The sequence below is a fragment of the Orbicella faveolata genome, unplaced genomic scaffold (genome assembly GCF_042242905.1).
Source record: "Orbicella faveolata isolate gen_17 unplaced genomic scaffold, um_ofav_v1 contig_47, whole genome shotgun sequence".
Classification (NCBI taxonomy): Eukaryota; Metazoa; Cnidaria; class Anthozoa; order Scleractinia; family Merulinidae; genus Orbicella; species Orbicella faveolata.
This window is the reverse complement of record NW_028301577.1, coordinates 4,378,100-4,397,999: the sequence shown is the minus strand read 5'-3', so window position 1 is coordinate 4,397,999 and position 19,900 is coordinate 4,378,100. Positions and strand designations below refer to the sequence as shown.

Here is a 19,900-nt window from a genome sequence, read left to right as displayed (position 1 = left end):
GGTACTTCTAAATTTGCTTCCCTCCGGCTCGGTTGAAGACAGAAGGAAAAAAAGTGTGCGGAAAGAATAGGTTGTTATTTTGTTATGATAAAAGAAAGAAAAAAACTGTACTATTGTTTAAAAACGATGGTCTATATATACGAACGAAAATTTGTCAAACTTGAAATTTTTTGAAGAGAGTCTTGGGCACCAACTGATTAAGGAAGTCGTTTTCCTTTAATCGCGCAAGTGAATATTCAGTATAATTGCATTGTAGTCCAATCACTTTTCCGCTTAAAAGACATTCTAAAAAGAAACAACATGTTCCAAAATGTCGATTTCTTATCAATGATATGGTGCCTCAATGAAGTTTTCATCAAGTGTAGTGTAAAAGGATCAAGGTTGGCAGGATGTCGAAAGAATATGTTAAATGTTGCCGCTCACCCATTGTATCTGGTTAAAGTTATCTTACAGAGCGTTATTTCGTCTGGAGGTGATGCAGGTGAGAATCAAATATATATGTTAATTTTCTTTTCTAATTTCCTTGGTGGCGAGCATTATTCGAATTGATTACAATAGAATATGAAAATGTTCATGTACCCTCATGCACTACACATAAAGATACAAGGAAATTTCAATGAAACTTTATAGAAAACACATATAAGGGAACGAGGGGATTTCCACGTACCTTTAATAAAATGTAAATGGTATTTCGACGAATCATGCAATCGACGATACATAGAATAGATTCTCTTGCTTATTGGTCTTTTTTGCTGTTAACGAATTGACCATTTTCGTATTCTCAGTGCTGTACTGGAACTAGCTAGCAACTCAGGCTAATGTGGGGAATCTTTAAAAATGCAAATGATATTTTAATCTCTTTTTAATTATAAATGTCCTTTATTCTTGCATTGAATGCAGATAGGAGCTATTATTTTCTACACCTGTCTGCTCAACAATATGTTTATGTTTTTAAGAGAAATTAGATTTCGATCAACCCTGGAACTGATTCACTCATTTATCATGGCCAATAACTCAGACGAAAGTGGTTAATCTGACGAGGTTACTGTGGCCGTTGCTAAGTAACAGCGCCCTTAATTCCTAATCTCTTTGCTTTACACGGCATATAGTTTTTCGACTGTATAGATCTCAAATGCCAGTTAATTGTTGCCGTCATATACTACCTACTATAAATTAGGTAGCTGTTTCAGTTTCGATGATGGACATCTCAGAGACACTTGAATTATTCTGGTTGCTTCCAGTTTGTGGTTTGGTTTTTCTGACCGCTTGCAGACTCTCTTGTATCTTTTGGACTTGCGAAGTGAGCTTCGAAAGGGCTTCTTGTACTTCAGTTAACTGCTCCGCTATCAACGGTAAGCTACAGGTTGTCTTGTTACCTGAGGAAATCAAATGATGAAGAAACATCAGATTCAAAAATTGATGACTGAACTATCAATTCTTTGTCGTCTTTCATGCTGGAGGTTTGCAGAATTGGTCATCCTAGGCCTTATCTAAAGATAACGGAATTGTGAAGATTGAAAGAAATCCTCAAGTACTTCCAGATAATTTTTTTAATCTTGATGAATCATTTGAAATACCAACAGAAACAATTCTAAGAGTTTCGAACGAGATTTTTATAGACTCCGATGGATTCTTTCTTTAGACTTTACTCCTAGATGTATATGTGGGAAGTAATTTTCGGAAGACAGATATGTCAATCAGGACATTTTCTCTATTTTGCTACTTTCTATGGAGTTTACGGAAAGCTAGCCAAATCTTTCGTTTATTACGTTTATTAATACAAAAGATTTACTTTGGTTTCCGTGGATTGCACACAAAAAAATAGCCAACCATAAAACAATTGCATGTACGCAGTGACGACACAACATAGTGTCCGCCGTTCTTTTTAGGAAGTGACTGGATGAAAAACACTCAAAATGACGGCCAATTCGATTTGGAAAGTGACCTCAGGTTTTGACCGTTTTCTTTGATTTTGAAAGGAATAATTCTCTTTGTTTGCTATTTTCTACAAATGTTGGTGATTTTCATAATTACGGCAATGACTGATATAAGATATAATTTCTAGCCTTTCCTTGTCCTTTTGAGGACAACGAAATCACATTGAAAACGTTTTTGCTTGCAAGGTTGTGTTCAGGTACCCTACAATAAAAAGGAAAACTTCCAAAAAGTAATGAAACATCGTTAATATCTCTATAAAAATTAATTATAAAAATCTACATTAAAACCATTACAATGATTCTAAAACTACATTCCTATACATAACAAAGGACTTACGTGTAATTAAAGAACAAGCTTAAGTAAATTTAAAAAAGGTGACAATATTTACCATGGATAAGTTCTTCGGAGTAAAACTACATTGAACCTATAGGTTTGAAAAATTCATTACTACCAGCCGTAGTTTTGTTTTTATAATAATTAATACGGGGCAGTAGATTATTTACAACATTTGGATATACACCAATTGATTATTGAGGCGGTAAGTTTCATCCTTGGTCTGGGAATTATCTTGGGAAAATGTTCAAAAAGTAGTCGCAAACCTTCGCATTATATATGCTAGGAAATCTTCAGAAATATTGGGGTCATCTTCGGTAATCTTCGAAAATCTCCGGGTGATGTTTGGAAGTCTTCTAATTTGACTATTTTCGTAGGCTTTCGATCAGCTTCGACATCTTCGACAGACCTCGGATTTGTCGAAAATATTACATTTACTTCCTGCTTTCTTCAGAAATAACATAACATGATTTTTTTCACTCATGTTACTGGTAAGCTAAGCTCTTTTTTTAGCCAGTTAGAATTCAGTAATTTTTACAGGCTTGTAATTATTATCACAGACATATTTATCGTGCTAGAGAATGATAAGGGCTAAGTAAACCACACACTTGTATTAAAAGTTTCTTTTCAACGTCCATTTGTGTGTGCACTTACTAACTTAGATAGGGAGCCCTCACGAAAAGGCTTGTTAAGCTATTCTGAACAATAGCACGCAACTAAAAAAAGCGGTGAAGAATATTTTCAGTATAGATGTTTTCTCATGTTTTTTTTTCTTAACATGATGGGAAGAGTTTGCGTTATAAACAAAACCGTATCACGCTTGATCGCGTTAAGGGAAAAAGAACTACATATATTTCCTATAAAAACAAAGTTGGCTCTGTCGGTTCAATCATGACACGTGATCATGGTGATAGACAAGGGAAGACTTTCAATTGGCAATAAGTGCTCCGCACGCAAATATAGTGCTCTGGGTATTCAGAAGTCCTTTTAGCTGAGTTTCTAGTGTTATTCTCCGTAAACCAGCTACTTTTAAAATTGCTGTAAAACACTTGTAACGCCGACACATAGAGACAGAAACGTTGACTCAGGGAATAAACTTAGTGTCATGCCAATAAAAATGTGTGAAAAAAAATGTGTGAAAACAAAATCTGAAAGATCCTGAAATAAATATTCCAAACGCTTAATGGACGTAACATGGTGTTCATTAGCTCTTTAAAATTTTAAATGAATGTTTATGCCAGTGTTTACTATTCTCATCACCCACTGATTCGCTGTTTTTCAAAACTTCTCTCTTGGCTAGCGACCGAAAATTATTCAGACAGAAAAGAAGTGCGTGAGAAAACATTGCAGTTTTATTTTGATACGATTTCCGACTTTATAACTAACTCGATAGCCTCTACGAAACGGCTGCTAATAAAGACAAATTGTATGAAAATAAAACTAGTGCAATTATGGAAATTAGTAACCTAGAATATGAACAAAGTTCCACGGTCGCCCTTTGAGCGAGGAAATAGGGTGGTCAATGGTCCTTTAGTCGTATTAATCAGTGAATATTTAATGCTAAGTAGTCCAGCCACTTATCTTTAAAGTTTTAACGTCTATGTTGCCGACGATATATAAAGTTATTGTGTACAAATTAACTCATCTGGAAAGTTATTTCAAAAGTGACGTAACAAAAACTTTGCTGACAGGCTTATTAAGTCCGTTTAATTAAGAAAATGTTTGTTCGTTTTATTTTTTCCAGCGAAATTCATAAGACGTGTGTGTGGTGTGTCCACTCGGCCTGCAAACCTCTGTGAACTGCAAAATTGATTTGATTGGCTCAAAATTAAGGAATAAGTATTGCCAGAAGCATATCACCTGCTTCTCAGTGGTATTGCTTTATCGATTAATTCCTCTTAGACTAAGTTATGGACGAAAATTAAGCGCCGTAAAAGCGCCGTAAGTCTGAACTTGTTTTTAACATGGTAAATGGATTATGAATGACATAGCAAATGGACTCCAAATTAAACTGTCATTTTCACCCTTAACCTGAATCCAAGGGCCAACTTAAATTTTATGAGGAAATTGAAATCTACGCGCTCACGAGATGAAAACAGGAACACAAAAAGAAAACGAAGTTCAACGTCTATTGCAGTGCAAACCAACCTGCCTCGATTCACACATTAATGAACGTGACCGAACTAAGGGTCATGATATCTTGCCACGCATTTATAGCTACAAAATGATGCGCGCTGTTTAGTCTGGTCACGTACATTGTTTTGAATCAACGTCGATCAATATTTTTGGGTTTCATGTGACGACATGTTTTTTTGCTTAATTAATTTGCCCATTCAACATGGCCGCCACAACTTCGTCATTTGAATCTGTCGGATTTGGGTGCAAGCCATCACTTACAATTTGCACCACTGTATCTAGCTTAATAACGGTCGAGCTCCTTTGTGCCCTCTGTTTCTTTGCTTCCGGCCGCAAATTAACACTCTGAACTAGACCAGAAATATTTGAATTAAGAGCTCCTGGCGATTGGTTGAGAAAATCATTTTATTATTTACAAGTTCCTCTTACTGTTTACATTTGCTTCCTTTTCACTATTTACAATATCAAGGGAGGGGCCCATTTACTCTTATTTTGTTTTGTAAACAAAGTCATATTCCTCTTAACTGTGTCAGTGATTAAGTAAACTCAGTTAGCTCTTTATATTGCTCCACAGATGTTGCTTCTCACGTCTTGTCAGTAAATGCTTCAGTGGAGTAAATTGCTCACTGCCTTACATGCAGCTTCCTTTGCCGCTTGATTCTGCTTTTACTCTCCGATATCGCTGCCAGTTACATCCTGTATTTACATTAACTCATAAAAACGAATGAATTAACCTCTTATTGCCCCGTTTTGTCATAATATTTTTGATATTTCTAATATGTGTCAGTGATCAAGTGAACTCAATTAGCTCTTTATATTGCTTTACAGACGTTGCTTCTCACGTCTTGTCAGTGAATGTTTCAGTGGAGTAATAATCGCTCACTGCCTTGCATGCAGCTTCTTTTGCCGCTTGATTCTGCTTTTACTCTCCGATATCGCTGCCAGGTACATCCTCTATTTACATTAACTCATAAAAACGAATGAATTAACCTCTTATTGCCCCGTTTTGTTAGAATATTTTTAAGAACAATTTCTTCCACTCCTTCTTCGTCTTCTTCTACTTCTACTTCCCTCTGTTCAATTACTTCCTAATACAAAGGAACACCTTAACATTACGGGCCGGTACGCGTAAATGATTTACCCGGGTGGGTTCAAATGGTTTAATCAACTGTTTAAAATGTTAGATGACAAACCTGAATAAGTTTAGAAAACGACATCAGATAAAGCGATGATTTTTGCTTTTTATAATCCAACCAGTACTGTCTCTGGCTATTCCGAAGCTTTCCTCAGTTGTGAAAGTATATTTCGCAGTATGTCCATGACAGCTCGTCTAATGGGTCTTAACTTCCAGCAGTAAATAACAGGGTTTAAAGATGAATTGAGTAATACCAGGGTCCATGTATAAATTGTGGATACCTTTGTTTGGGCATTTGATCCCTGTAATGCGATGAAAGCCAAACTAAAACTATTCGGCAAATAACAGAACAAAAACACGAGATACACATAAAATGTGCCGACTGCAGATTTGCTGGCGCTTGCAACATTTGCGGCTATTTCACCATTCTGGGCTTGAATTTGATGTTTGTGTCGTCGCACGGCCAAATAAATCCTGAAATATAGGCACGCTGAGACCACGTAACATATTATCCCATTGATTGCAAAAACCACGTAAGTAATATCGGTAGAGACCAAGAACCTGAACAATGCAAAAAGCACACTCAATATCCACATCACGACTACTACACCACCAACACGCCTGTGAGTCACAAGTTTCTGGTATCTGAGATGAAGGTGAATTGCCAAGAACCTGTCTACACTCAGAGCTGCGATACCGGAGAACGAAGCTTTAGACAACGAGTTTGTGATTAACGTAAATGCTGTATAGGCAGCACAAGTTGGATAGTTTTCCATATTTTGCCTTAGCCATTTGATCAGAAATGCAATGTTAAAAGGATGGCACAGTAAACCAACACCAAGGTCAGTAAAAGCAAGACTCAGAAGCAATGTTCTTAGAGGCTTTGACAAGGAGGAAGCTTTTCTCAGCGCCTGGATTGTGACGCTGTTCAAGACGATGGCGGTAATGGTTAGGAGAACGTTCAAGACACAGCTAACGATGTACCATGGATAGAAATCTTCAACCTCGGTACCGGTGGGCTGGTATATCAGTAGCTCGTCATAGAGAGGATTTTTCATGATCTTGAATTGTAGATTCGGCCGCAGTACTAAACGTCTCACGAGTTTTTCAACTCAGCAATAAGATGCTTTCTTGATCCTTTTAATTGTCATTTCATCACAGTTAGATGAAAGTCATAGGTACTCTTACTGAGAGGTCAACTGATCATCATCCAGAATATTAGGTTGCTTTTATAATTATTTCTTTTGTGAAGGCGTACAATATTTATCCAGCTGTTCACGTACGTGAATAAATGCTGTATTTGACGTCTGCCCATGTTCAATTACCTTGAAAGACTGACATGGCGGTATTCTTTTTCATTTGTTTGACCACTATTCACGTAAATATTCATTTTTCAAGATTAAAAATTATAATGACGTGTTTCGTCGATTAAAAATACCCGCCCTTGACGAAGGGCCTTCACTCGAATAAGCGCCCCTATGGAGTCAGCAAATGTAAAACTCACCTCTATCCTTGAAAAATGAATGTATGAAGTAAGAGAATGCAGAATTACTCGAGGTTTTTGCCCAAAATAAAATTGTATAAAAATAAAGCTATTTAAATCATTAAAAACTGAAAAAATAATAAACACTGCCCCTGGCGCTTAATGAGATAAATATTCGTTAACTTCTTTACCATTTATCTGCATATTCCATATTCATAAAACCCCCGTAAACCACATGTTTCTAGTTTTGTTTCCTTTGGCTAAAATAAAGTAAGAATATTACTGACCAACGCAACTGATTGACAGAGAAGAAGTGTTATATGAAATACTGGTTCACCACGTCGAGATTCACCTGTCCATGAAATTGGTAACCCAATCAGCATGATTTCAGCTAGCAGTGAAATAAAATTGTATAATAACTAAGTGGGCGCCATTATGAAAATGTCCCAACTTAAAATTTGTGAATTAAAAGGTGCCTCTGGCGCCACCTATCGTGACGTTCTCCTAACCCTCACTATCATCGAAAAACGGTATTCAATAACCCTTTATTTGTACTTGTCAGTAAATATTTAGTGTTTTAGTCCAACCACCAACGTAGTTTTAAAAACGTCTCTATGGTTGCGTGGATATAGAGCTCTCACGAGATGCTTACAGGCATGCTAAGCTTTTCTGATCTGTGACGTAGAAACCATAGAAAAAATTGAAACATTTAAATTTCAAATACACGCCAAGAGTCCATTCTGACATGCCTAAGTACAAGTTCCCTTTTTCTTTTAAGAAACAGGAACTTGTACTTTTTAACTTGAACTTGAACCTCTCGGAAAATTGTTCGCTGATCTCGGAACAGATAATGTCCGCCCACGAACATTCGAGCATATTACCGAGCCAAATGAAGGCTATTTTTTATTTTATTGCGTATGTAGAGGTATCTCTTTTATTATATCATTAAGAATTGGCCGGTTGAATAATCGGAATTTCAGAATCTAGACTTTGATTGGCTTACCGGCCATTGGATATCGGCCACTTTACCATACACCCCAGCAGTGTTGACAAGATCGTCATCCAGTTGTTTTTCACGAAATAAATTTGCAAAATTGACCGATATTTAGGGGTTTTTTGTTCACTAAAATTTATTTCAGTCACGTACATTTGTTGGATATTTTTTTCAATTTAGTCAATTCTGCGCTATGCATGCTATTCGCAACGTTGACTGTCCTCCATTCTTATGTCTAACGTAAGCTCGTTCAATAATTGTTACTAAGAGCCCATCAGAGCCTGTTGAACGCAGAAAACGGTACAGGGAGTTTATTGTCTTTTCGTGGTCTAGACCCAACGTCTCACACTACTTTTTTCTCGTCAGTTGGATTTAAGATTTCTCATAACTCTTAGCTGTCGATCTATAGATATACCGATTGGGTTTTTTTGTCATAAACACATGCTGTAACAAATACTTCGGATAAAAAATGTGTAAAAAGGCATAAAGATCTAGATGACATGAAATATTACGATATACGTTGATATTCGTATCAATTATCTGTAAAACCATTGAATAAGGTAGTAGATGGAAATATTGTAGTCTTGAAAGAGAATGCAAGGACGAACTCATACTCAAAATTTGCTATATTACTTGCAAAAAATTTCTGACGATTTTAATTTCGGACAAAAAGTGTCCGAAAATAGAAGCGTCAGAGATATTTACAGTACCGTATAAAACTTTTAAGTAGCTCCAAAGCTCTCAGTTCCAGTTATGGAGCGAAGTCTAGTTGAGGGACTGCTTGAGATAGGTAACGGCTCAATAGTACTTGTGTTGTTTTCCTGCGACGTATCTCTAAAACCTTGAGGGTGCAGTAAAACTATCATTTTCACACATGTTGTTTCAGTCTCATTCGTGTTTTGTAGGTGTAAATTTATTTTAGCTATGTGTCAGCAAAGTGTCCGAATTTTTTGTCTGAAATTTGTCCGAGATGAGATAAGAAGTGTCCGAAAATTAAACGTTCGGGAAAAAATGTCCGAAATTTTTTGCAACTAATGTACGCGTTTTTGGCTGTCTTGGAGTTGAATGAACTCGTCACTGGTTAAGACAGACAATGCGAGATCTACTCGGTATACGAGTGACACAGAATTGCTCGAGTTCTACTTACGTGAAGTGGGCTTGAATAGATTGAAGTGATTTCTTCGGTATAAGAACTCCTAGCACAGACCAGCAATCAAAAACAAAGCATAAATACACACGGAGGCGATCAAGAGCTGCTGATTGGCTGTTGAGTTGATTGACAAGACACCCACTGTATCAGTAGCTGATCCCAAGGGCTGAAAGGGTAAAAATATCATGAATACGAGGCTTATTCTGTTCATTCTGTCATGGATAAAACAGAAATAAAATACGTTACTTAAAGATTAGATTCAGACTGCAGAAGGTACATGGAAAGAACCTAGTTCAGTTTCGAGCTCTGGTGTTGAGTGAGTTTTGAAACGAACTGCATTTTCAGGGAAGGGGAACTGACTTAGTTGCTGCCCTTATGACTGCTAGCTTGTAGGTTAGTAACAGTGGCTCTTCACTCTTGTTCTTGTTTATTCTGGGCTAGCTTCCGAATTTATATGGTACCCCAGTTGTGCTTCCGAGTCTTTAATGTTTCCAGGGAAGAGGAAAGGTGACCCTATATGGTACTGATTGGTATGTTGGTTTAGAACCACTTAGGATTTCCATTTTCAATTTTAACAGCTACGCGTTACATATCGTGGTACCTCTTGAGGTATTTTTTCAAAGTAAAGCACACAAAAGGTTAACTAACAACATAACTTTTTGGCTGTAGGCTGACAGGTGTCACTTACAGGTGGTATCGGTCTATGGTAAGTCTACAGCGATACATTTAATGATGTAACCTGTGAATATGGATTCTGGCTTTTTCAGAGGTTTTTCTGGCCCATCATTTTTATATGGGATCAGCCCCTGTGATCTTAGAGATTTCTCAGCACATAGAACTGTAAGATAATATAACCGGCTTTTCGCAATCTTCACTTCTACTCCAAGACCACACACTCGACGTCAGCTCAAATACAGTTTAATGACATATATTTTTATAATTATGACAAACCTTCACTGGGCTTATGTAATGTTTCATCGTTCTATCCACGCGATGCGAATTGGCGAAAAATTTTGTCAGACATCCATTCTTGGCTGTAAACTCAGGAAAGCCTCTGTCCACCAAAGCGACTTCATATTGCAGTGAAACATCGAGGAGCAGGGCCACTCGGAAGTGATCGTTTTTCAGTTGGTCCAGGTAATAATAAGCTTTATACCTGTCTAACATGACGCCCTCAACTTCACCTGCTTGTAAGCTGTCAAACATCTTTGACTCCATCTCGTACGCTGTAGACACCAAAGAAACGAAATGAGTCTTAAAGGTTAAACGCATCAAATCAAGAGTGCAATGAATCTCAAAGGCGTAAATCGTCCTTCATTTTGCTGTGAAAGTCAAATTATATATCCCTCATTCCATCGCTCAGTCTCTCTGATTTCTCCTCAGTACCTCCTTCCGTTTACCCTTTCATCCATCCATGATCATTCCTCGCATCCTATATCCCTCCTACGGTTCTCGGATCTCTAATTCTCTCTCTTTCTCCCTCTCTCTTTCCTTTCTTAAATAACTCCCTCCCTACGTTTCTCACTCCTTTCCTAACTAACTACCCCCCTCCAGTCCCTCTTTTCTCCTAATTAACTCCCCCCCCCCTCCATCCCTGGATGGGATGCTAGTTCATCGCAGGGTTAGCCCCCCCCCCCCCCCCTCCCCAGCATTAAATTGGCCAGTACCCATTTATACACCTGTGGAGAGAGGCACTGTGAAAGTGAAATGTCTTGTCCAAGAACACAAAACAGTAACACAGGCCAGGGCTGGAAATCGGACCGTTCCATCCAGAGTCCAGGTCTATTGTGTCGCTCTATCATTTTCTAGTTTATTGGACTTCAAATAATAATATTATGAGCTTGGGCACATGAGAAAGAGATATTTTGATCAAAACTCTGACCAAAGAGTAATATAGTGTAAAAAACGTTACTCAAGAAATACTTGTTACATTCGCCCCTTGATGCCTGGCTTCCTTTTCAGCAGCAGACCCATTCAAAGCAGCGAGCTAAAAAAAAGTAACGAAAAAGAAAACAGTGCTGATGTCTTAATAGGTCAAATGCCGCCTTACATACTTAACTCTTAATTCCAATGGCTGACATGGAGATTATCCTTCTCAATTTCTGTGTATTTTCTGTTCATACTCTTGGGAGAAATTGCGTTTCAGTGGGAGAGATTTTCTTTCGATTATGCTCACTCGAATTTGTCTTAATAAAGACTACCCTGTCGTATTGTCGCTACTTCTCTCCACAATAACTACGATCGCTGAAAAGTGGTTTCCATACAAGGATCGCAACGATTGCTGAACCCTTTCTTTGTAGCGATTGTAATTTTGGTTTGAAATGCATGCATCTAGATACACTCGTCAAGTATTTAAAAAGTAATCATTCAAAGCATGTGGTAAATTTTAATCAAAGCTATTTTTTTCTTCTTAATACAACTTTACACAGCGCGCGGCACGGCGCGAGGTGGGAGCACAAGGTGATGTGGGTAGGTCACTTCTTGCTTCCTAACCACGCACTTCTCGAACACCTTGCGCTGTACCGCGTGTCGCATGAAGACGACTGAGAACGAGTCAGGGCTTAACGAACTCAACTCATAGATCGTTGCATTGCGTATGATTTATCACACTATTTTCGTGCTCGTATTATTCGGTCTTAGAGACAAATAGAAGTTGTCCACCTCTTAGATCTGTTGTCCTGTCTAAACGGGTAAAACAAGAAAGATCGCTTACGTGTTTTCCTTGCGTGCTTTTACAGTCGGAGTCGACAGAAGATACAGTGATGGCACTGGTCACAGCAGCAGTAAAGATGGCGATAAGACAGACGCCTGTGAGAATCCACAGCACGGAAAACATTCGACCGTATATTGTCCGGGGAACCTTGTCTCCATACCTGAAAGAGTAAATTCGATCTTTCATTGAATCTGTAGGTTCATTTAGGAACAATTGAAAGTAACGGATAGAAAGGTATTAGTTTCTGAAGAAACTGTCGGGCTGCGTGGCTTGGCAAGCGAAACCCTTAGTATGTGCTCTCACTGGTACTCCCACTAGTAAGGACTAACGCTCAAAACGTTATTTCATCAGCTTGCTGCCAGGTTGATAAATAGCCAAGTCTTGTGTAGCTGCTAGTCTTTGTGCAGACGCTGTTTAGGCCGGGTCGTCGCGCGATCTCGTGGAGGCGTGAGTTGCTAGCCATCAGAACGTCTTCGATAGCGGCTAGTCTTTGTCATGCCTTGTAAAATCAAATAACACAAGCTGCGATGTTCGGAACGGAATTATGATCGCGTGAAAAATAACGACAGCAATGTACATGATATAATTGATAGTACCAGCTCTCGCTTGTTTTTACCGTACTGTAGTCAAGTTAGGATGGCCTTACCCGACCGTTGTCATAGTAATAAGAGCCCACCAGAATCCCTCGGATGATCCCTTTCCAAAGGATAATGGGAAGTCTTGCTGGTTGCTGCTGCTTTCCTGGAAATGAGATGCCATTTATATTGTTTGTGATTTTGCACGCCATAATAACAAACTAAAGTTATAACTCTCTCCAAGGCATAGTTGGAACCCAGGGGATGGGGGATACTCCCAGAGAAATTGGATGCGGATGTACGGCCCGCTTCCCAAAACCCTTACACTATTTATGACCTGACCAAAAATTCGATACCTTATTTATAACCTGACCTTTTAATCAATACCCTGTTTCACACTTGCCTTATAATTAAATCCCTAGTTCAGACCGATGTTAAAGGGATTGTGAAGGGCTTTTGTTGATGGTGTTATTGATAATGATGAAAACGAAGCTTCCGCTAAAAAACATACCCAATTCAAGACTAGAGTGAAAAAACCATACCCAATTTCCTGGTCTACCTGGTCTGTCTTACACAGTGCTAGTTGGAAGAGAGGAGCCCCTACGGTGACCTATACCTTAATACAGGCCTGTTCACAGAAATCGGTTTTCTGAAATTTTTCATTTGATGACATCGACCTCCATTGATAACGATACTGATGTGTCCATCCCCAAATAAAGAGGTCCCGGATAATAACAATAACAAAAGGACATGATGCAAAGTGCGTGGGACAGTCTTTTTAAAATGAAATGAATCCTATTCAGCTGGCTAGCTCTCATTTCAGTGTCATTGCTTGGAAGTGTTTTCCCTTCCAAGAGCTGCGTGAAGAACTGGCTTGAGGCATTATTATTTCAAGGGCACGTTCCTGCAGTCCCTCCCTTTCAGATGTCGAGTAAAGGTAATTTTAATTAACTGAGGGAGTAGGGAAAGGTACAGACAACATACTGTGGCAGCTCTTAGAGCTCTATGAGCTCTGAAGAGATTTTGCTCGCGGGTTAGGAACAATCACAGAGCAGAGTGTCATATGCCGTACAATGTTAAAAGAGATGGTGACGACAAATATGAAGCTATCGGAAGTACTCACCAGTGCCCAGATAGAGATCCCCGAGATACCAGCCAGGAGTAAAATCACAGCACCAACAGGCCAAGCAGACAGGATTGTCCTGGTAGTCAACTTCTCTGTCTTCATCTTACAAGCATGATAATCGATCACCAAGGCTAGTCCAGGGGATTTTACGACTGTAACAAGCGTGACGCCAGTGAACCTCCAGTTCCTCAACTCCTCGGTCAGCGACGAAGAGAGAGACGGTGTGATCGGCATTGCGATGTCTGTCGTTTTGTCTAGAACGACTGAGCTCAAACGATCTGCGGAGAATATTTCTTTCCAATGGATCGCTTTCGTGTTGCAGCTGTATTGATGAAAACATCGGATTAAGCCCCATTGTACGAAATCGTAGAGCAAGCCTTTCCACTTTGTGCCATTGACTTTCACGTATGGAGGGTCGTGCCGGAATGCGACAGTGAAGTTCGAGCTCGATTTTGGGCAAACAATTATTCCCCTGGTACAAGTAACACCTGCAGAGAGAAAAAAAGCGAAGGAAACGAATAGCGATGTCTGAAAAGAGGTTTTGTGGAAAGCCATCATGTCTTTGGATCAGGTTTCAGCTAGCTCACGCATGTTCCTGTTGGCTTGTCACGCAATCCTTGCTCAATATTAGTGTATTGTGAGACACAGGGAAGTGGGGGTTTAGGGGTGGGGTGGGGGAGGAAAGTGTAAACGTTCCGCTCCCCAAACATTTTACACCCAATTTTCGTCTCATCTTTTAGCAGCTGTCGCCTTTTTGAGCCTTTTCTCTGCTGCGCATTAAATGTCAGTGATCGACTGCAGTTACTCGAACCACAACCAGCTTCAGCTTTTCTTTTGTCAGGAAAAAAAAATGTTGTAAAGGCACTAGCGTAAAAAAACCGTACATTAAAACAATTCCTGCAAACGTGAATGAGAATTGCACTTAAATAGTTTGAAAGATACCGTAAGGTCGTCGATTTGGAGGCGGGGTGGGGCGGGGGGGGGGGGGGGGAGGGGGAGGCGGTGTTCGGTTTTCCGTGATAGGCTTCTCATATCTCCTCTTATGCTTCGGCCTGGGCTTTGTAATTAGTTATTTTCACACTTAAAATATCCGGTTTTTCGGTTTTGCCATCTGTTGTTGTTTTCTGTTTGTTTTTTTTTTCTTTTCTTTTTCTCTTTTTAGCTTTTGATGTATAGCGCTTATCGTATGCGATCCCTTGCAGTTTCTGGTTTCTCATTTATTTTCGGACCGTAGGTCTTTTCAGATCCGATACGATGCGTTTTTTTAAGCATGGTACTGGCCATGCGGTTGAATGTTTAAATGTTTAGGCTGGCCTTGTCCAGCCACATTTATTCTTTTGCTTTTCGAGACACCAATCTTGACACTTTATCTCCTTGCGCCCCGAAACACGTGATGTGGCAACGCGTGTTTCGGGGCGCAAGTGAGTTCATAGTACGGAACTTGATATAGTGCACGGGTCATTTTGCAATTTATGTACGTTGGCTTTTGGGCTGGCGTTACATATCTTCGCTACACAGTACTGACGAGCCCCAAGAAGGGCGAAACAGCTGTCCACTGTTGCGATCCTACTTTATCGGTTCTTCTCATGTTGGTGTGTCGAAACGTTTTTCACGTAGTATCAGCCTTGCAGTCTGTTGCTTGTCTTCAGAGTAATACTACATGTAATGGTAATGGTAATGGTAATGGTAATGGTAATGAAAATGGAAATGGTAATGGTAGCTGTGCCAGATATCGATAGATGCTGTAAATGGGATTCATACTTGATAATTTCGTCCTGCATTGCAGGTAAATTTGGCTCAGATGCGTTCTACGTGAATTAGTAAAAAATGTTCCATTCGGAGAAGTTTTATTTCCGTACCATTCGCTTCCGTTACTCCCGACTCCCCACCACAGGGGCCGAAAAGTCACCTTCGCGTAACACAATCGTTGAGCTTACATGACGTGGCATTATTTTTCAAGATGGCGGCACAATTCGGCGTTTTACGTAGACGGTAGTATATTAAACATGTCGTTACGAGTTTGGTGTGCCTTGGTCACCGCTCAGCTTGGTTTAGGAGCTTATGGTGTGATCGTCACAAAGTTTGCTAAGGGCAGCAAAGCAGATCCTCTGGTGTTTTGTCTGTTGCGTGACGCGGGAGCCTTTCCCTTGATGTTGTTAACAGCGTTTCTCGTCGAAGGAAAAGTTAGCATGCCTTCTCTGAGGTAAGCAAACTATACTAAAATTTTGTTTCATTGCATGTATTGCGTTGGTCTTGGTAGGTGGGAAGAAAGAAATCGTTTCTTGAAAATTGATGGACATATATATATTTGATATTGTACCTGTGTCTTCGAATTTTGATTTGATCGTCAAGGAGACGTAAGATGGCTTTCAAGAATGCGAGAAAAAGCCGATACCGTTTTTCATATTGGTCGTGTTGTCTCCGAAGTTTGCTAAGCGAACTAGTTGGAAGCGGAACTAAATTAAACTTTGGATTTTTCAGTGATCATATCAACCTAAAATTTTATTGAGCGTTCGATTTCAATGATCTTTGCACAGGGAAACCACCCTATGTGTTCGTGGTTAATAACAGAATTTATTATATGGCTGTGTCTCACAAGGACTGGGAACTAACGAATTCACGAATTTGATTGGCTGAAATCGATATTGACCGCGGTCTAGATTTTCCCATCTAGACCGGCAACTAGACCGGTTTCATTTTGCGTTGGAAAAGTAGCAAACTAAAATACAAAAATGTTCACCATTTTCTTTTATTGTCTTCTCAATCATTTATGGAAGCGTCAAAAAGCCTGATGACAAAAAAAAAAAGTAAGGAAGACGAGCAAATTTCGGCAGGTTTAAGTTAAGCTCATCGCCGTTCGCAAGCAAAATGTCAGCAAACTAATTACATTAAACGAATTAAAGTTTTCTTCTTTGCCATATAATAAACATCTTATTAACCGAGTTAAGTCGGTCTGTATGGGAGAATCTTGACCTCAGTCGTGTGTACAGACCTCACTGCATTCGGTCTGTACTCACGACCTTGCTCAAGATTATCCTATACAGACCTCCAGCTTGGTTAATAAGAGCTAACTATGAGGGTTATGAATAAGAAAAGAAGGGAGACAAGTTTGTCTTACAGGTCACTGACCAAAAGTAATTTCTTAAAAAAAAACCTTCAGACGGCTCAGGAAGGAGAAAAAACACCACACATGAGTCAATTAACGTTTCATTTAACTTTATGGGGATATTCAGACCAAGACGTAATTTAGATATGTAATTTTCAGAGCTTTATTCATAACCCTCATAGATTCTGTTATTAACCCCGAACACATAGGGTGGTCCGCCTGTGCTCTTTGGCTCTAAGGAACGTAACGCAACACAACTCTACACTATGCTACGTAGAAAAACAATTATCACTAACACGACCACTGAGGCTAATTTCACTTGCCTACCAGACCACCAAACTTCCATTTTCACTTGCCCAAGAGCAAAATTTACTTGTCCGTGGCAATCGGACCAGGTTTTTTTCCTGCCCCACCTGTGATAGAGAAGCATCAGGGTTCCAAACCCCTATAAAGGTTACCGGTCATTCTTGCAACCAGGAAGTTTCGCCACCAATGAACTCACCACCAAGAGAAGTCACCTCGCCACCAAGCGAGGTCTCCTTGCTACCAATAATCTAATAACGTTAAACTACAAGCCGAAGAGACTGAAATTCGTTCTACTTTGTTTTTAGCTTTTATTTACCGAGCAGGAGGTCTGTATGGGAGAGTCTTGACTGAGGTCATGAGTACAGACCAAACGCAGTTTAGTTGTGTCGCATTTCTTAAACAACTCTAACAAGAAAAAGCTGATAAGGCAATTCAATTTCAATGATGCAAAAGACTACTGCACAACCATAACAAGAAAGTAAGCAAACAAGATCGCAACTTGGAATGGTACCACAGCCTCAGTCAAAGAACAAACAACCTCACCCACCTGCCCTTCTACCTGCTAGTAGAGCTGCTGCACCAGGAAGACAGGGTTGTATCGATCCAGATCCAGCTACATGTATTGTGTGACAGCAAGCTTTCCTGCATCCAGAGAAGAAAGTACCGTTTGTTGCAGTCAAAGATCTTCAAGCACTGGGAGGACTACAACAGCAGTGAAATAACAGCCCCCTGTCACTTGAAGCCGTGCAGTCGTATCAACGGCCCAACCACCAGATGCCTAAACCATGCTGAAACCCAACTTAAAAATGGCTCCTTTAGGAGCCACTGGCCCCCATGGGGACCCGCCAAATCTGAAAAAGTCATGATCAATAAGAATTGAGTGTGGTTTTCTCTTGTATTCTTTTTCTATTACGTCCTGACTAAATATTAAAAAAAAAAAACAAATCACGCAACATCAGGTTCGAAAACAAAAAGACCCTGAGTCTTCAAATTTACATGATTGTATAAAATGCTATCATGATGTTTTTATCTCTCCTATAGAAGCATCCCCCTGCTCATGGTCCTTGGTCTCACAGGCATGTTTGCTACCCAGTTGCTCTATCTCCTGGGTGTGTACTTGACAACAGCCAACATGGCCGCTATGTTTCAACCGGCAGTTCCTGTTTGGAGTACTTTTCTAGCGATGATATCCAGAGTAGAGCCACCTCCAAGACTAACAAAATCACATGGTTGGGCCAAAATTTTTGGTGTACTTTTAGCAGTTACTGGAGCTTTCACAATGACGCTGGGAAAATTTAGGAGGAATTCCAGAGAAGACTCTTGGTTAGTGAGTGGTTCATCTGTTGGGAGTCAGTTTCTTGGATGTATTTGTCTCTTTGCCAAAACATCAAGCACTGCTGTGTATTTCATAATACAGAAGAAATATATATTTAACCAATGTCAATCAGAATGGAAAACTCGGCCTATGGCTGTAACTGCCTGGAGTTACTTCTTTGCTACAGTTTTCCTAGCATTTGCTTCATTAATCTATGTTAAACAGCCAGAGAAGTTTACAAGTTTTTCCCGAGAAGCCTTTTACTGTTTAGTTTATGCAATTTTCATTACTTCCACCATGTGTTATTTGCTTCTGTCGTGGTGTAACATGCAGGTGCAGCCAACAATTGTTGCAGCCTCCTGGCCACTTCAGGCCTTGTTCTGTGCAATTCTGTCCTCTGTCTGTTTAGGACAATCACTGCAATTCTTAGAGTGTTTTGGTGGGAGTTTTATAGCCTGTGGACTTTGTGCAGTTTTGTGGTCGAACAACAAAGTGAACAAAGAATTATATCTATTGCAAGCTAAAAAGGAACCAGATACACTCTAGCTGTTAGAAAAGGTTAACTCAGATAAACTCAGACAGCATTGAATGAGCTTACATGTATATAACCCCAAGTTACAGTACTTGTGAATGGAAATGGTCTACTGTTTTTAACCTGTAAGCCAGAGAGTACATACAGTTGCTGTACATGTATGATCTTATTTATTCCAAAGAAAACAGGAAACAGTAATATTAAAAATAATATTATATGTACCGAGATGTTATGTTTCATTTAGAAAGTATATAATAAGTAAACAAGTTCAAGAGGATCACGCTCAATGCCAAAGTATTGCTAACAGCATGGGCATGTTTATTAATTTACTGCATGCAAAACACTCAAGTTTTTAATACATGATAACTTTGTTTGTAAGGATTATATAAATGCATGTTGGAAAATTATAATCAGGTTAAGTACCAATAACCAGAGTTTGTGTGCTTAGGGAGCACCTGCATGCTTGTACCTTTCTTTCCCACGATTTTTTTCCCCAAAGACAAGATTAGGACTGAGACTGACAGCAGAGAAGACCAAGTAGTGGGGGTGTGGGGAGAGAAGGGTGTACTTTCTAGAATTGATTGCATAAGTTTTGGTCTCAACACTGACTCTGTGATTGGCTCCTTTTGATGGGCCTGTGAATTTTGAAAAACCATTCTGGGAATCATGATTTGAGTGTACACCTTGAGATGTGTACTTCTGTGGATCATCAAACAAAAATAGATTCATGAAATGTAAAATCAACTTTTGTGACCTTGTAAATTAAGATTCCCCGGCCCCCGTTCCTTTCCCCAGAACCATCTGTCCCTTTCAGCTATATAGTGGGGCCTTGGCCTGAGGAAAAGATGGCCCTGGATTCTTGGACTAATTAAGAGGTTCACTATATTCAATGCTGGTTTCCCTTCCTGAAGTATCAACAGGTTGATTTCTCTCTGAGTTACCTTTCAATTAATTATATAGCACGTACAGACCTTAACAGACTTGAGCATCAGGAATTTAGAACAAAAAACACTTGAATGAAAAACCCCCTGTAAAAAATCCCCCTGTTCTTGAAGATC

The 19,900-nt window shown here is 39.5% G+C and overlaps 3 protein-coding genes across 5 annotated transcripts; 1 reads left to right on the top strand and 2 right to left on the bottom strand.

The window, feature by feature from the left end:
* Nucleotides 1-1,263: 1,263 nt before the first annotated feature.
* Nucleotides 1,264-14,362, bottom strand: LOC149096842 (uncharacterized). 3 transcript variants are annotated; one of them, XM_089279947.1, is made up of 7 exons: nt 13,581-14,362; nt 12,529-12,623; nt 11,883-12,042; nt 11,093-11,156; nt 10,121-10,395; nt 9,167-9,335; nt 1,264-1,376 (listed from the first exon to the last, which is right to left on the bottom strand). In XM_089279947.1, the coding sequence occupies exons 1-6, from the start codon at nt 14,139-14,141 to the stop codon at nt 9,216-9,218; spliced, it is 1,275 nt and encodes a 424-aa protein (XP_089136073.1). In that variant the 5' UTR covers nt 14,142-14,362; the 3' UTR covers nt 1,264-1,376; nt 9,167-9,215. The 3 variants fall into 3 exon arrangements, with proteins under 3 accessions (XP_089136073.1, XP_089136074.1, XP_089136075.1); XM_089279948.1 differs by lacking the exon at nt 1,264-1,376 and adding an exon at nt 1,403-2,139; XM_089279949.1 differs by lacking the exon at nt 1,264-1,376 and having other exon boundaries at nt 8,932-9,335.
* On the bottom strand, nt 4,795-8,724 carry LOC149096843 (adenosine receptor A2b-like). Its single transcript, XM_089279950.1, has one exon. It carries the CDS (start codon nt 6,598-6,600, stop codon nt 5,677-5,679), a length of 924 nt encoding a protein of 307 aa, XP_089136076.1. The 5' UTR covers nt 6,601-8,724; the 3' UTR covers nt 4,795-5,676.
* A 249-nt stretch (nt 14,363-14,611) lies between the features above and the next one.
* LOC110065723 (uncharacterized) lies at nt 14,612-19,271 on the top strand. Its single transcript, XM_020772887.2, has 2 exons — nt 14,612-15,786; nt 18,037-19,271. The coding sequence occupies exons 1-2, from the start codon at nt 15,521-15,523 to the stop codon at nt 18,854-18,856; spliced, it is 1,086 nt and encodes a 361-aa protein (XP_020628546.2). The 5' UTR covers nt 14,612-15,520; the 3' UTR covers nt 18,857-19,271.
* Nucleotides 19,272-19,900: the final 629 nt, after the last annotated feature.

What these genes read in the sequence shown, in the direction of transcription:
- LOC149096843 (XM_089279950.1), bottom strand. Translation starts at nt 6,600, where the DNA reads ATGAAAAATCCTCTCTATGACGAGCTACTGATATACCAGCCCACCGGT.
- LOC149096842 (XM_089279947.1), bottom strand. Translation starts at nt 14,141, where the DNA reads ATGATGGCTTTCCACAAAACCTCTTTTCAGACATCGCTATTCGTTTCC. An exon ending in ATTACTATGACAACGGTCGG is followed by an intron (nt 12,043 to 12,528) that starts GTAAGGCCATCC and finishes TTACTCTTTCAG; the next exon opens with GTATGGAGACAAGGTTCCCC. An exon ending in AAAGCACGCAAGGAAAACAC is followed by an intron (nt 11,157 to 11,882) that starts GTAAGCGATCTT and finishes ACTTTTTTTTAG; the next exon opens with CTCGCTGCTTTGAATGGGTC.
- LOC110065723 (XM_020772887.2), top strand. Translation starts at nt 15,521, where the DNA reads ATGACGTGGCATTATTTTTCAAGATGGCGGCACAATTCGGCGTTTTAC. An exon ending in GTTAGCATGCCTTCTCTGAG is followed by an intron (nt 15,787 to 18,036) that starts GTAAGCAAACTA and finishes TCTCTCCTATAG; the next exon opens with AAGCATCCCCCTGCTCATGG.